Source organism: Phycodurus eques, chromosome 8 (genome assembly GCF_024500275.1).
Source record: "Phycodurus eques isolate BA_2022a chromosome 8, UOR_Pequ_1.1, whole genome shotgun sequence".
Classification (NCBI taxonomy): domain Eukaryota; kingdom Metazoa; phylum Chordata; class Actinopteri; order Syngnathiformes; family Syngnathidae; genus Phycodurus; species Phycodurus eques.
In genome coordinates, this window is record NC_084532.1 from 16,844,594 (window position 1) to 16,861,030 (window position 16,437).

At 42.8% G+C, this 16,437-nt stretch overlaps 1 protein-coding gene across 2 annotated transcripts; it reads right to left on the bottom strand.

The window, feature by feature from the left end:
- Window positions 1–2,508: 2,508 nt before the first annotated feature.
- mknk2b (MAPK interacting serine/threonine kinase 2b) lies at window positions 2,509–14,605 on the bottom strand. 2 transcript variants are annotated; one of them, XM_061683157.1, is made up of 14 exons: window positions 14,478–14,605; window positions 13,791–14,010; window positions 13,299–13,389; window positions 13,056–13,157; window positions 12,868–12,965; window positions 10,971–11,050; window positions 10,759–10,832; window positions 10,537–10,641; window positions 10,278–10,333; window positions 10,003–10,098; window positions 5,690–5,884; window positions 5,432–5,596; window positions 5,300–5,340; window positions 2,509–5,209 (listed from the first exon to the last, which is right to left on the bottom strand). In XM_061683157.1, the coding sequence occupies exons 2-14, from the start codon at window positions 13,839–13,841 to the stop codon at window positions 4,936–4,938; spliced, it is 1,428 nt and encodes a 475-aa protein (XP_061539141.1). In that variant the 5' UTR covers window positions 13,842–14,010; window positions 14,478–14,605; the 3' UTR covers window positions 2,509–4,935. The 2 variants fall into 2 exon arrangements, with proteins under 2 accessions (XP_061539141.1, XP_061539142.1); XM_061683158.1 differs by lacking the exon at window positions 5,690–5,884.
- Window positions 14,606–16,437: the final 1,832 nt, after the last annotated feature.

The following is a 16,437-nucleotide window of genomic DNA, read 5'->3' on the forward strand; positions in this document are numbered from 1 at the left end:
AGCTTCGTTGGGTGTGTCCTGTGATACACACACTTTGCCTTTTTCTGGAAAGGAGCAGACAAAATCCCATTCACCCACAAAAGTGTATTCAAAGTACATGTGCTGCATTTTAATTTTATATTTACGAATACCATCGGCGACTATTTCAACTCTTTATTATACTGTACTGCTGCGTAAGGCCCATCGTGCCTTCACAATATCAAGAGTGCTGTAACCGTGCGTAACCTCGACACGTCGTGTGTCGGCACGCCGCACGAGGAAACTCATAAGAGTTTAGGTGTGAAACTAAACAGGTCCGCAAGAGGGCGCTAGTCACTACAGTACAGATCCGTGACGCTCAGTCACGCCCCATGAAGGCTGTACAAAAGTCACACCGCTCTTGCATCACTTGATTCCTTCCTGCCTTCCTCGTTACATTGGCTTTGCCCGAAAACACGTACATGCAATGAGCTGGGTTTCTGAGTTACCAACTTACTTTTATCTGTTATATAACTTTTCAATAGGCAGTGTGGTAACCTTCAGATTGGACATTTGGTCTTATTTATGGTTAAAATTCAATATGATTGATACAATAAATAGGTAGTTAAGTTTCTCAACCTTGCCTTTGGAAAGATACACTTCTGTTTGTGTAATCGTGCTGCAGCTCAGTTTCGAGGTGTTTGCAATCTTCTTTTAGACTAATAATCGTGATAATTGGAAGCTTAATGTAAAGCAACATTCCATTTTTTTCACACCGTCCGAGACTTATTTGCCATTAGGTGCCATATTGAACCTCCAGTGACCAGTATGAGAAAGTGTTGCATTTGTTCCCAGGCACGTGCACTGATAGTCCCCTAGTGGTACTCCAGTACCAGTGCTATTGCCCTGGATGAGAAAAGTGCCCTTTTCCTCTGGAACCCATTTGTTCTTCATTCATCAGTATTTAGGAAATAAAAAATAGCCTCACTGTCATCAATTTCCCCCCAAATGTGTTTTGATATCAGACAGGTATTTATATAATCCTTGTGAGAATAGTACCACACAAACCTTTCCTTGCCCTCCGCCACTTCTCACTCATGCGGTGCTGAGCGCAGCATCCGCCGACAGGCCGAGTCGTCAGCTGCAGTTACTCAGACAGGCAGGTAATCAGACACATGAAGTGAAGAAGACAGATTGTAATCACGTGGACTCAATAGCCAGTACTTGCCAGAAATTCCTGCACCTCCTTCAATGTTGCTGTGGGCCTCTTGGCTGCCTCCCTGACATTTTTTCTTCCCCCCCCCCCAATTTTGGAGGGATGTCTCGTTCTTTGTAATGTCACTGATGTGCCATATTTTCTCCACTTGATGATGACTGTCTTTACTGTGTTCCGTGGTATATTTAAAGACTGATACATTATTTTGTAGCTTTCTCCTTGACTGTTACCTCTGAACATTGAGATCCCTCTGATGCTGTGATAGCTTACAGCACAAGCATGGCTTGTAAAAAATGCCAGAAAAAGCCTACAAGAATAGCAGAACTTCATTTTGGGTTAATTAGAGGCTCTTTAAATCGATGATGGCAGGTGTACGCTGACCCCTATTTATCATGAGTATCAATGTGATTGGTTAATTTTGAACACAGGCGCATTCCAGTTATAAGAGGGTGTGCATATTTGTGCAGCCACATTATTTCAGTTAATTTTTACATACCCACTCTAAAAGATTTCGTGTTTTATACCGTCGAGTTGTACACGGTATATATCACAGTAATGCTGTAAAAAAAGTTTTGAGATAATCTCATTTATTATTATCACAAAAACCTAGCATTTGAACAGAGGTGTGTAGCTGTTTTACAGCCACTAAAGCGTCCCTATGTCGCCTTTGTAAATAGCTTTGTTGACTGTGTTAACAGGCACGTGCCTGCCTGCTCATTCACAGCTAATACCTTGTAACACTAAGAAGTCACAGGATATGCGCTAAGAAAAGGACTTTAATTGGGCCGAATTTGAACATTTTCACTTTGGTTACCAGTGGTTCAGACATGAATGGCTGTGTTCAGTTATTTTGAGGGGACAGTCGATTTACTCTACTCACTTTTGTGAGATAGTTTATGTAAACAGCATTCCAGATTTCTCTTTTTCGATAGCTTGTTTTAACCACATAAAGACAACTAATGGTAGCATTGTCTCAGCAAGCCATTTCCTACCTGCAGGAAGTACATGGCGATAGCTCTTGCAGCAGGTTTCATCAGTCTTATACATTTGGGCCCGCCTGTGGAAAATCCCACTGTGGCACTCGGCTGGCTGACGCAAAGTGGCGTCATATTTCATTGAGTGACAGGACAAGTGAGCTGGTATTTCCCTACAGCCAAGGACACGTGACATAGCTCAGTGTCTGACTGATAAGATGATTTACTGCAAAACAATCAGATGCCATGGCCTCACCTCAGCCTTGGTCAAAAGATAATGAAACATTTTTTATATTTTCCAGCCAACACCTTTAAACTTTGCAGAACTCAATAAGCACAATTATTAAGACATCACACAGACATTTTTAAAAGCATTTTATTGCCTTTTTTGTTTTTTAGAAAAACAATACAAAATTCTGGAACAATGTTTTAAGTGTTGCCTTGAGTGAACTGCAATCATTCACATGGTACAGTAAAGTGCTTATCTGAAATCAAAATTGTTTTGTACTTTAAGGATGTATTTATTCCAAACGTCTTCCCCCAAGGGCATCAAGGTGGTGCTAAAGTCAGGCGTTGGCTCATAAGCCTCAGCTCAAGGACTGTTCTTCCACCACAGGCAGAATTGTTTACCTCACACTTAAGGACTTCGATTAGGAAGGCTTTAATCAGTGTTGCTGGATTGTAAATTATTTGCCTTTGGACTCCATTCAAATTATGGGAAGGGTTGACACTGTCCGCTTAGATTATTTCCTTACGACAAAATGACAAACATAAAAAGTGAGAGGCTTAGAATAGAACTTTCTCCCCATAAGACAGTCTTAAAACTGCCATTTCACAAAAAAGTAGAAATGATCATGACCAAGAACTCTTATTATACCAGTTAGGAGCTTGAGTGTGGCCCTTTGTGTGCACGCATGATTGCAAGTATCAAACTTATGCTCGAAGGAGACAAAAAAAAAATAAAAACAAATACTGAACTTTAGTAGGCTTTTTAAACCCCCCAAAAGATTGCCTTAATCATCAGATTAACGCATTGAGATTTAGCATAGTTTCCCAAATAGAGAAGAAACGGCTGCATATACAAATTCAAGTCTTATTATAAGACATAAAATCCCATGATGATGAATCTGTAGGTGGTTTCGAGAGCCATTACAGTGTCCTGTTATCAGCAGAGTAGATCATTTACCAACAAAGCAACCATGTCCAGAGTACCATTACTGCAGTGCTGGCAGTGGATTGTCAGCACCTGGCTGCCAGGTCATGACTTAACCCTCTTTCGTGAAACATAGTCTTCTCGAATGAAGTTTAGAAAATAATTATTGCCAACTCATGAACATTTAAAAAGACCATAAATGTCTGGGCAAGAACGCTCCAGATCAACTAAAACTTCCGCCGACTCTCATACTCACAACTTAAGCACATACCATAAACAAACTGAAGGAAACTAGCTGGTGCTTCACCTGAACTCAGTAGCACCTCCATGACAATTAAGTAGAAAATAAAAAAGCCATACAAAAATGGAAGTGGCACATTCACCTGGAGTTTTAAACATGAAAAGAAAGGTAAACATAATACAGCTAAATATTTGTGGAAGATTTTTTTTGTTTTTATGGAATGTTTTTCCTTTTTTTAAATGTTTTTTTTTCTGTGAAAAAAGTGTCTTCAATTATGTTAATATTTAGAAATGGACATCTCAAAAATAAAACACATTAAACTGCTGATGATCCAAATAAGTGTATTCAATTAAATGACAACGAGGTCACATTGGCCGAAATGTGCTTTTCAAACCCTACAGAAGAGGGATTTCTAACCTTGAATGCCAAAAATAAAGGTTAGAGCTGATGCATACATTGAGTTGCATATTAAAAAAAAATACAAAAATGAAATACCATAAGAAGTGGGTGTGGCTATGGGATGCCATAAATTCTTTACATAAAAAAATAAAAAATAAAATAAAATTAAAAAAAAAACAAAAAAACATTCTGAGCAACATACCAGACATTGTTCAAGGCTGCAGAGTCATTTTCAGGGACGACCAAATGGTAATACTTTCGACCTGTTTCACTGAACAGTATGGCAACTGATCATTTAGCATTGAGCCAAACTGTTTAAATCAGTGCACTAATTACATCACAGCTGGCAGTGGACAGACATTCTCTGCTCTTGGAACTTTAATTGCATGGCCACCAAGCCAAATCGATTCAAAATATCTTCCTTTGAATGGACAACAGAAAGAAAAGAAACGTCTTTAAAGAATCCCCAGCCACACAATAACTGCACCAGGCACAGACTGCATTGGATTACAGCTCTTCCCACCCCGTACTGTATGTACGCCTTCATCTTAGCATATTGCATAAGCTTGTATGTATGTGCAGACCGACTATTCATGCCTATACTTAAACGCAAAGAGAACATTCCAGACAACTTAATTCACAGTGGATCCAGTTGTAACGTGTGAGCAGCACAAGAGGTTGTCCTTTGGTGTCTGAGCTTAGTTTGAAACATAAGTGTTGAGAGAATTGGGGGGCGGGGCAATAACTGAGAAAATCTCTCTCTCTTAACCCCCCCTCACCAAAAACCTGGCCGTGCAACTGTATTTGCAGGTCCAGGGCTGATGTGCTTCAGAAGTTCAAAAGGCATTTAGAAGAAGAGCTGCGGTCTCCCCTTACAGCGAGGCAGAAAGAGCCTGAATGGCGAGGGACCAAGGCCAGCTAGAGTCAAAGACAGGTAAGGAGAGGAGCAGGTCTTCGATCTTCATAGTAGGTCTGTGGTCAACTTTGACAAAAATCAGGCACAGTCCCCCACAATAACTAGAGGGGCCAAGAGCTGACGGAGCTCAGCAGCAGAGACGGGGCCGCCCTTGGGCTGGCTGCTGCGCTGCCGTCGCCTGGCCAGATGAGAGTTAGAAGGAGGAGAGAGGCGCATGGAAGAGCCAGCAGCAGTGACCACAAAGGGGGTCTCCAGCTGATGCTGGTCTTCCATGCCATCCTGCTCAGCCAGCTGCCGGTTCACAGCCATCGCCTTGTCCGCAAAGAATGTCAGATCCCTTGCATTGTTGCTTCTGAGGAACAAGAGAAGGGACATGGGTTTCATGATATAAAAAAAGGTCAAGTGTTTTGAGTCACAACAACATGCATGGTCATTGCCTCACCTCTGATGAAAAACCGGTGTTGGCAAAGTGTCAGATGCACCCTAAGAAAAAAAAAAAAGACAATACCATTCAAAAAATATTCACCCATTACTAAACAGAATTAAAGAGGCAACATGGTGGCTGGACACTCACCTCCTGCACCCAGGGGTGCTGCAGCACCTGGCTAGCGCTAAGGCGATTTTTGGCATCCCGAACCAGTAGTTTGGATATAAGGTCTTTGGCACTTGAGGCGATATGAGCCCAGTCTTTGTCAGGAAACTCATACTTTCCTTCCTGAATACTTTCAAACAAAGTGTTCTAGGGGAGGAAAAGAGCAATTCCGTTTAAATAAATCATTTGACAAACTAAAAACATCTTAAAAAGGCCTGAGTGATTGTTCCACATTCTCACCTGGCACCTGTGGCAGGGTTCCCCCAATTCCCAGCCACAGTCACCCCCGCAATGCCCTACAAAGGGTGGGTAACCACTCAGCATGATGTACAAAATGACTCCCAGGCTCCAGAGGTCACAGCGCTTGTCATAAATGGTGGCCTCCTCGCTGAAGGCCTCCACCACCTCAGGTGCCATGTACTCTGCAGAGCCACACTGATGGAAAGAACACATCGGTTTGCCGCAGGCATGGCAAAGTGCAGCACACGAAGAGTGAAGTGTTTTCTTTTGCTGCTGCTCCTCACATTCCTCAGTTCAGCTGACACCTCGTGTTTCAACTAGAGGCCTAAACTGGGGCGATCAGTGAGAGTCACATGCTTATCTTGGAAGGATGGGCCTTGGAAAAAAATATAAAAGGCACCGTGTGGCAAGTAAAAGCATGTTGTGCAACATCCCTGCACTGCATCAAACGAGGCAGGTTTGCAGGAACATTGAGTCACAAAACTTGGACCATCCAGCTGCACACAGTACACAGCAGACTGAGGGGGTAGGGAGGAAGGCTCAGCTCTGATGCTGCCCTGTTATGTATTCAAGACAAGAATTAGGCCAAACACTGAGCGCAGCAAAGAGGATTGGCCGTCCTGCAGAAACACAGACTGGGCCGAGCCCTTACCAGTTACATAACTTTAAAGGACAAACGCCAAACAGTGCCTTAGTGGAATAAAGAGGAGCAGGTCACTCGTTCACAACAATCTTCATTCAACAATTCTATTGTGCCCGAGTGACATACATACATAATAGACGAGCCAAGGAGTATAGCAAAAATCTGACAAAACTGATGCTATTCAGTTTATTCAGTCATTGGTCCATTTACTTCTACTGTAAGCCTTTAGCTAAAAATTGATCAGTTTGGCTTGGAAACCCAGGACAACTCATCTCACCTTTCATCTGTCAGGGGCATGTTTACCTTGAGCAAGACTATTACACAACATCCCGGCAGCTCCTCCTCCTCACATTTATGTCATGAAATGTGCTGCACAGGAATCTGGGCTCAGACAGAGCTGCTTCTGTGGCAGGAGAAAATCCCAACCCCCACATTTCTACCATCAACACGTCTGGAAAGCCTGCTTCCACATACAAAGAAACGAACTACAGAATGCAGGCCAGAAATGCAACACAATAGCCATTCTATCAAACTTGCTTCCATAAACTAAATGGCTAACGAGGGTTAAGCTTTCTGACAACAGGCGAAAGGAGAAGGGGCGAGTGAAATGAGGTGTATCAAGGCTAGCATTAAACTTTCTGCGTGCTGTTCTGAATGCAAGCTGGGGGATTCCTGTGACCATGTGACAAGTCAGCCCATAACGACGCCAACTCATGCTCCACACCTTTCTTCTTCTTCTTTTCCTTTCGGCTTGCCCAGTTAGGGTTCGCCACAGCGCGTCATCCTTTTCCATGTAAGCCTATCTCCTGCATCCTCCTCTCGAACACCAACTCCCATCATGTTTTCCCTCACGACATCCATCAACCTTCTCTTTGGTCTTCCTCTAGCTCTCTTGCCTGGCAGCTCCATCCTCATCATCCTTCTACCAATATACTCACTATCTCTCCTCTGAACGTGTCCAAACCAACGAAGTCTGCTCTCTCTAACTTTGTCTCCAAAACATCGAACCTTGGCCGTCCCTCTGATGAGCTCATTTCTAATTTTATCCAACCTGGTCACTCCGAGAGCAAACCTCAACATCTTCATTTCCGCCACCTCCAACTCTGCTTCCTGTTGTCTCTTCAGTGCCACTGTCTCTAATCCGTACATCATGGCTGGCCTCACCACTGTTTTATAAACTTTGCCCTTGATCCTAGCAGAGACTCTTCTGTCACGTAACACACCTAACACCTTCCTCCACACGTTCAAACCTGCTTGGACCCGTTTCTTCACTTCCTGAGCACACTCACTATTGCTCTGGACGGTTGACCCCAAGTATTTAAAGTCCTCCACCCTTGCTATCTCTTCTCCCTGTAGCCTCACTCTTCCCCCACCACTCCTCTCATTCATGCACATGTATTCTGTTTTACTTTGGCTAATCTTAATTTCTCTCCTTTCCAGTGCATGCCTCCATCTTTCTAACTGTTCCTCCAGCTGCTCCCTGCTTTCACTGCAGATCACAATGTCATCTGCAAACATCATGGTCCACGGGGATTCCAGTCTAACCTCATCTGTCAGCCTATCCATGACCACTGCAAAAAGGAAGGGGCTCAGGGCTGATCCCTGATGCAGTCCCAAGTCCACCTTAAATTCGTCTGTCACACCTACAGCACACCTCACCGCTGTTCTGCTGCCCTCGTACATGTCCGGTATTATTCTATTCTGTCACTCTAGACTTCCGCATGCAGTACCACAGTTCCTCTCTGGGTACTCTGTCATAGGCTTTCTCTAGATCTACAAAGACACAATGTAGCTCCTTCTGACCTTCTCTGTACTTTTCCATCAACATCCTCAAGGCAAATAATGCATCTGTCGTACTCTTTCTAGGCATGAAACCACACTGTTGCTCGCAAATACTCACTTCTTGTTGCCACAGCTCTGCACATCACCTTTGTTCTTAAAAACGGGCACCACACCTTTGATGTTGGTAAACGGGATTACCTGGTGAGACTAGAGGGATTTGCAAATGGGACAATGGCCATAACTGCTTAAATTTTGGATCATTCAGGCTGGTTCTGTGCAATGCGTCGATTTTCTGTTCCAGCCATCTCCCGCATGCTGCATACGAGAGCTTTGATACCCGAGCCGTCGTGCTTATATCTGGACTGACAGACGCACATCTTGGTAAACAATATTTAGCCTTATCCTATGAAAGGTTCATCCTACATTCATTGTTCATCATTCTAAATAATACTAAATGGCACAAAAGCCTTGAAGAATCTATAAATATACAAGCATACACACGCGCACGCACAATAGATGCAAAACCAGAGTTGTGCAACAACTACTGTAAAAATGCAGCATGAAGGGCCAGAAAGATGAGATCAGATAACATTGTTCTAGAGACCAAGGCAAAGGGGGGAGGGGAGAGAAAAAAAAAAAAAAAAAAAAAAAAAAAAAAAAAAAATAGCTAGGCAAAAAAAAAAAAAGCATGAGCAGGCCAACTTTTTACACCTACACCTCCCAGTGACCGTCCCCCTCCCACCCATCTGGCCAATCACATCTCAGTTACTAGGTATGGGGGGGGGACATCTAGAACAAACCTTGAGCTTAATGTAAAGCAACATTCAATTGTAGAGTTGGGGCCATGATGCATTAAATCAGCAGCGATAGGGTGGATGTCTCCGTTCTGACTGACAGGGATTTGTGAATGGTTTTGTGAGCATTCTTTATACAACACAACATGGCCTTGGACGTTCCTCTACGGCCTTATTACGAAGTTACCACCAGTAATCACTCCCCAACACACAACATTCCTGCAGGCTAAGCCCCCCCCCCCCACTTCACCTGCTCTTGTCCATCTATCAAGCACACTCAGACTACACACAGACTGTCTGTGTCAACACATAGCAAAAGCCAGAATCAGTACATGGCAAGCATCCCACTTTTCTGAGCAAGTTGCTTCGCAGTTGTGATGATGGTGCCGGGTTGAACAATCATAACCTCCAAGTCCTGGGCAGAGTATTTACAACTGGTAAGTAGGACGTGTACCTTACATTGTGGGCCATCTAGCCAGGAACTGCTGATACCATAATGTGACAATCTTACAAAGAATGCTGCCAGGCTGGGACCATGAACACTGATCAGCACGCTGTGCATGACACCAAGCGTGAGCAATAGGCAGGCAGCATAAACTTGAAGGCAGTTTAAAGCACAGGGCTTATCTGCATGGAAGAGACAACGACTAACCCAAGACTCAACATTAGATTTGCACAATCCCACACTTGGGTCAAAGGTTAGTTTTTTTTTTTTTTTTCACCCCCTACTCGACAAAATGTCTCTCTCACTCTCAAAAAAAATTCCACTTTGTAAAGCAGAGACGTTAGTATTAGTAGCCCATGTCTTTTGACTTATATTACACTACCATTCATATAGACTTAACTCTGCACTTTCTGATCTCTTTGCACTTCAGATTAGATGCTTAACTGCATTATGTTCTATCAGTACTTGTACTCTGTGCAATGACAAAGTTTAATCTAATCTGTTTATTGGAGTATATTTGATCCCAGTAAATCTTTTGTTCAAAGTTTTGCATTGCCACACTCTACTCCGTTGAACCACGTTATTGATCCTTATAGCACATTACCACAACACTTTATAGAATGTTAGAAAAGCTTAATCATGAACTTACAGGGGTGAGGAGCTCAGGGGTGGAGATGGGTGAGCTGTCACTGTTCAGCTTGATCCCACTGCCCAGGTCAAAGTCACAAATCTTAACTGGGGAAATCTGAGAGAGGAACAAGTTTCGAATAAAGATCTTATATTCACCTGTTAAATCATGTAAGCCCAGAGTACATCTTTACCTGGAATTCAATCACCCTACTACTGGAGCATTTTATCAATCTATTAATCGCCACATTAGTTCCCATTAGTTGAACCACACAGTAAATGTTTGCACGAACTCACCTTGTCTGCACTTTCACAGAGGATGTTTTCAGGTTTGAGGTCTCTGTGTGCCATTCCTGGAAATTAACAAGCCATAGTCAGTCCTCTGGCTAGTGTATCACAGCCAAAACAGTAAGCTAAGGCTCAAAATGTGAACATTAAAATGCAAAACCAAACAAAATTAATATTTTAGAAATGTGTGTACTTGTATGTAGCCAGTAAGATACATTTAGTAACTTTTATAACTTTCAGGACTAAAGATTTGTGCGAGTGTGCTTACCTTTGTTATGCAGGAAGTCCAGAGCTCTGGCAATGTCCTGCACGACAACTCTGGCTTCCTGCTCACTGAAATGCTGCCTCTTGTGAATGTGTGCCAAAATTGACCCTAATGGGAGGGAACATGAGATCATCAGCTATTTACATGACGCAGACACACACATCACGTGTTTTATATGTTTAAAAAAAAAAAAAAAAAAAAATAGAGCAGCAGCAACTCACTGACCTCCCCTGAGCTTTTCAAACACCAGATAGAATTTGTCTTCCTCTTCAAAGAACTCCACCAATTCCAGGATGTTACTAAGAGAAAAGGCACAGCCAGTCAAGCAAAGTTCCTTCTGACTAAACAATTTAAAGCAGTACTAAAATTGTTAAATGACAACATCAACTCGGGCAGAGTCAAAAGTGATCAAGTTGCATTTGGTTGAGTTCTACTACCTGTGGCCCTGGCACTGGTAGAGCATTTCAACCTCACGAAAGACACGACTGCGACTGTGGCCTGGTCTTTTTTCAATTATCTGGAAGAGAAAGGCACATTTCAGTTGGTTGGAGAAGGTCATATAGTATAGTTAAAAATAAAGAAAATAGACATAGAGGTATGTTCAAATTTGTGGATATGCCCCTCACTGGACCACAAAATCCACAGAGAGTAGATTACATGTTCCATATGTGGTGCCAGGGCAAGACCAGGCCTTCATTTCCCCTGCTTTCCAAAATGCACCCCACCCTGTGACACACTTGCAAAGATACTTTAACCTACTTTCAGTGCTGCCAGCTAAACCATGATAACGAACAATGTCACACAGCAGCTCTATATTTAGTACCATCTGTCAGTCTTATTTAAAATCTTAAGTGCTCTTAAGTATTCCTTTGAAACATTCCATGGGCTAATCCCAAACTGTTTACGGTAAAAACAAAACACGCTCTCTAAATATAACAGTGTTCTGCCATGGGGGCTTAACCACTGAGGGGCCCACCATCAGTTGAGCGTCATGCCAAGAGAACGATAGACTGCTGACACCAATACAAAAGGCCTGAATGTTCCAGTCCTGGACAGTTATTGTTTGCTTGGATGTTGTGCATGTTTCTCTTCCTGGTAGCTGGATTACAGCGGCTATTGAAACCCAGTATTGTCATGCATCTAGGATTAATGCACAGACAAGAGCGTTGTGAGCACTCCAAAGCCCCGTGCACTCATCCTGTCTGCATCAGCAGCATAAACAAGCACAATAGTGCATACAACAGGGGAGTCAATTAAATACCCATATTGTTTAAATAAAATATATTAAACACACAGTATACATGATAGGGTGTTAAGATTTATGACTGCAAAGTAAGAGGGTCCCAACAACCATTTGAACCAGGTAGGTGTTAAATATGCACAGCCTGCTGCTTGTACTTTCTGGTGAAGCTTCATTACTATTGCTACACAAGGAGCCCACACATGCGACGCCCGTCTGGGGGCGGGGGATGGTAGACGGGACATCTGGCAGAAGCAGTCTGAGCCCCCCTCTGACAAGCAAATGACCTAGTCCACAAGCGTCCTCCCCCAAAATGACATAGTCCGATGGGGATCCGCCAACGGATCACAGGGTAAACAACAGATCGTTATCACATGACCAAATGTGTGCCTCGTCTTCTCGCTTATTAATTTATACTGTATGATATGGATATGTGCTCTGTAGGTACCCCAACTATAGGATTTGGCTTGTGTAATACAGCTTCAAGTCCAGTTGGATTTGTGGCTTTAGCGTCAAGAATGAATGTCCGGAAAAACATTGAAGTTTAGACACTCGTGTAGAGAATTTTTTTTTGCAATGCTTTGTTTGTTTTTGTTCCTCATGGGAGGATATGCAGGTTTCAAAAAAGGAAGTCCGTAAATCAAGGCGTGTCTTTATAAGTGAAAAAAATGTTACGGCAGAGAGCAAAAAGCGGAATAAAGCCATGTAAACACTTTGGGGCACAATGTTCAACCAGCACCGCCCACACCCCTCCTCTATATCTGGGTTTTGTTTTGGCAGCACACAATGTTCTCTCTCTCTCTCGCAAAGCATCAACTCTCCAGGCAATAGGAGTCGAGTGAATGGGTGGGTATATCCCTCCCTGCTCTGTGATAGGCTGGCTGCATGTAAAAACAGCTAGAGGAGGAGGAGTGTTGCTGACTGCAGCTAATTCCAGAGCAGCAGCAGCACACAAAGAGAGTCATGTGGCACCCAATGTAAAGAGTCCTGCTTTCGGATCAAAACTTCCTTCAACAAGAGACTTAAAAATCAACATCACACATTCAGGTTGCAGGAAGACAACACTTTCATTTGGGATGGCTGTGATGCCTTACCTTGACAGCATACTCTTTGTTAGTTATAAGGTTTATGCACGTTTGCACCCTGGCATAGGCACCCTCCCCCAGAACTTCATCCTGCAGTCTGTATACATCTGTGAGAGGTTGAACAAGTAGAATCATAAGCATTTGGTTCATGCAGCAGAATCTCACATCATGCCACAGTCCAGGGAAAATTATTTTACCCTCAAATCGTCCAGAGAAACTGTCTGTTGCCCTGCAACGCTTCTTCTTCTTGTTTCTCTTCTTGGCATCAGGGATGTCAATAGGCTGGCTGGAAGGTATGTCTGTCAAAATGGGGACTACATTATTACAGCGTTGAGAAATGATTGAGACTAGGAAGCAGCCACAATGAAACAGGTCACCGTTTTTTATAACCAAAGCATTATAGATAGCATTGAGATGGCCACTTTTGAAAAAATACCCACCATGCCTTGGGGAGGAATCAAAATCAAATGTTGAATCAATAAGATGAGATCCATTTTTGGTGAAGTCATCTGTTGCAAAAGGATTTTGCCCCTGGAAAGTAAGATATGGTAATAAGCCTACTGACATAACTTCCTAAACAGATACAATCTCTTGGTTGGGCCGCAGGTCTTAAACATGCAAAACCAACACGTATGCCCTGCTTCGTGTAGCTGTACATCCACCCATGCATTTGTGTCACTCATAAGATGGGGAGCAACAAATGTGTTTGAATGCACAATTGTTTTTTGTCAATGTCTTTATGTCTCCAAAGTGTTCTGTACATTGACTGTCTGTTGTACTAGAGCGGCTCCAACTACCGGAGACAAATTCCTTGTGTGTTTTGGACATACTTGGCAAATAAAGATGATTCTGATTCTGATGTTAGCAGTCCTCTCACACACGTGTGCAAAAAGCCACACGCATAGACAAGCACGCACACGCACTGAACAAACCTTAAAAGAGCGATGGAATCCAGTGACTTCGGTGATCTTATTTTGCACCATTTTGCTTCGATTTGGGCGATTTGTTTTTGGAGGACGCGCGGCGGCTGCGGCAGTGGTGTCTGGCCTGTCCGATTGTACTTTCTCCGAAACAGACGTGTTTCAGAGACAGTCGCAAGAGAGCCCACTGGTGCGGGCTGGTCAGCTTTCTGCAGCGCTTTAAACCGGAGCCCTGCGGACAAGGCAAAGATGCAACGCTATTACCGATCGGAAACGCAAGTATCTAAAGAATAGCCCTCTTAAAATAACAAAACAAAAAAAGTTTATTCACCCCCTTGTGGGTGAGTAAAGTATCTAAGTATCCGAAATACAGGGAATAATAATATGCATGGCACTTAATTTGCATAGGCAACTACTCACATTTTAGGCAAAACCACGACAGCAGGCTGCCTTCCACAAGATAAACAGCGCGAGCTAGCTACGTAGCGGCTTGAAGGCCATTTGGCTTCGTGTCTCGTGGTTTTGAACGCGAACCATCAAGAAATCGAACCTGGTCATTTTCTCACATTGGCCGTACACCATTACAAAGGTTTTAAAGTCAAATCAACAATTAAGACCATTTGTACTAATCGCCGGGGGGGGGGGGGGATATGAGAGTGCTAATAATTAGAGATGAATGGAGGGAAACGAGTCACTTACCCGGTTGTTAATTTTACAGCTCCAGCGTTGGCGTCGTGATGAGACCCACTGCTTGGACAGCCGCAGAGGACGTCGGTGGAGGGGGAGGCCGATTAAAAGGTCGTGGAAGGTGGCGAGGTGACAGCAGCTGCAGCCTTTTTATAACCTCATAGCTGACTCCTCCTTAGCCACGCCCCTAACTTCTTCACATTGCGTCAGCAAGCTGGTGGGATCACGTGTTTTCTAGAAGCGGACCTCTGTGGCCGCGTTCCATTTTGTGTTGATAGGACGAATGAACTATTTTACTCGGCAAGAAGTGTAAACAGACACTCTTCAACTTATAGGCGATTTATCGATGGTCGCATATGTATTTGTGAGTCCATTACATAGTCCCTGCTAAATTCTGTATACCTGAACGGGTCTTAGGGAAGTTTTGACCGAGGAGATAATGTTGATACAAACGAAATGGTACAACGCCAAATAGCTGTATTTTGTTCCAGTAGCCCTACAACAGGATGTATGGCGCACAAAGCAGCACGTCATTGTTGTGGGGGAGGAGCGACAGAAGGCTGGTGCAACATGTCGACAGACAAGATCCACCAGTTTAGACAATACCAGCCTTAATATTACCAGGAAATGTTTTCCCCCCGATGTTTTAGAACACAAAGGCCACATGTCTGACAGGATCCAGGGTAAAAATAAAAAATAAAAAAAAATAAAAAATCATGTCTGTGCTTTGTTACCATCTGTGTGTGTTTAACAAGCTACATTTATATTGTGTTGTGTTGTATTGTTTTCTTACTGCGTTTTCAGACCCTGCATTGAATGGCCTTGGTCTGGATGAGGGGTTGGCGACCTCAAATGCTCAAAAGATCTCCCACAGAAAAAAACCCAACAACAACAACAAAAACACAGAGAGCCACAAAACCCTTTGGACATCTTAAGTGATGATAAAACTGCATAATATATCAGGTGTTTTTGTTTTGTTTTTTTGTAATACAAATTTTGAACTCTGAAAAAAGACCCTTGGTTGAAGCTTGCTTTCAAATAAAATAGTTAATGTCTATTGGAGTCCTCCTCGTATTCATGAAATTAAGGCCAAACTTAAATTATCCACCTGCAGCAAACCAAAAACGCAAATCAAAAATCCTGTCAGCTTCTGTGTTGTCATCATTTTATCGTATGTGGATCGTGCAGTCAGCTGTCAACTTGAATTAAAAAGGATTATTTGACATAATGTAAAACATATATTTGCAAAATTATAACCAATTAAAATATTTATTTTACCTGGTTGAAGTAATTTTTGTTCCTGAACCTCAATGCAGCGTGTGCACATCCTGGCTGGAAGTCGTCCTTATCGTTTCACACACGATTCCATGCTGTCATTTGTGAGGCGTGAGCGATGTTTGGTTTTAATATCGTTCATGTTGCACTTTAATGTTAAACGTTCTGTTTTCGTCAGAAACTTCTCTTATTTATCCATGGTTTACCGACCCAGGGTCAAATAGCTCAATAAATCTTGGCACCAGGTGGTGGTGACACATATTTAGAGTACCCAAAAAAAACTTTTATTTCAATGTTACAACAGCACCATAATCTTCAAATTTAGAATTACATTTGACGAAAAGAACAAATTAAAATAAAAAAAAAACATTTACATTAAATCTTATTTATTTTCCAAAGTCACAGAGAGCCACAACAGCTCTGGAGCTACAGGTTGCAGACCCCTGGCTAGATGGACACTGAGCCACCCTGGTTTAGTGTATCTATGCACATACCTCAGCTTCCTTGACTTTTTTTCTACCACAATACACACATGCAGACTCTCACATGTAATTATTGCCTCACACAGCTAGGGAAGAATTATTCACTTTGGTCTATTTTAGTTTGGTATCATAACAAGCAATCCGGGAAAGAAGAGTTAATGCTAGACAGATGCGATGTTAACAAAGGCAAGTAGACATTTTGTTGTATCTGGCCT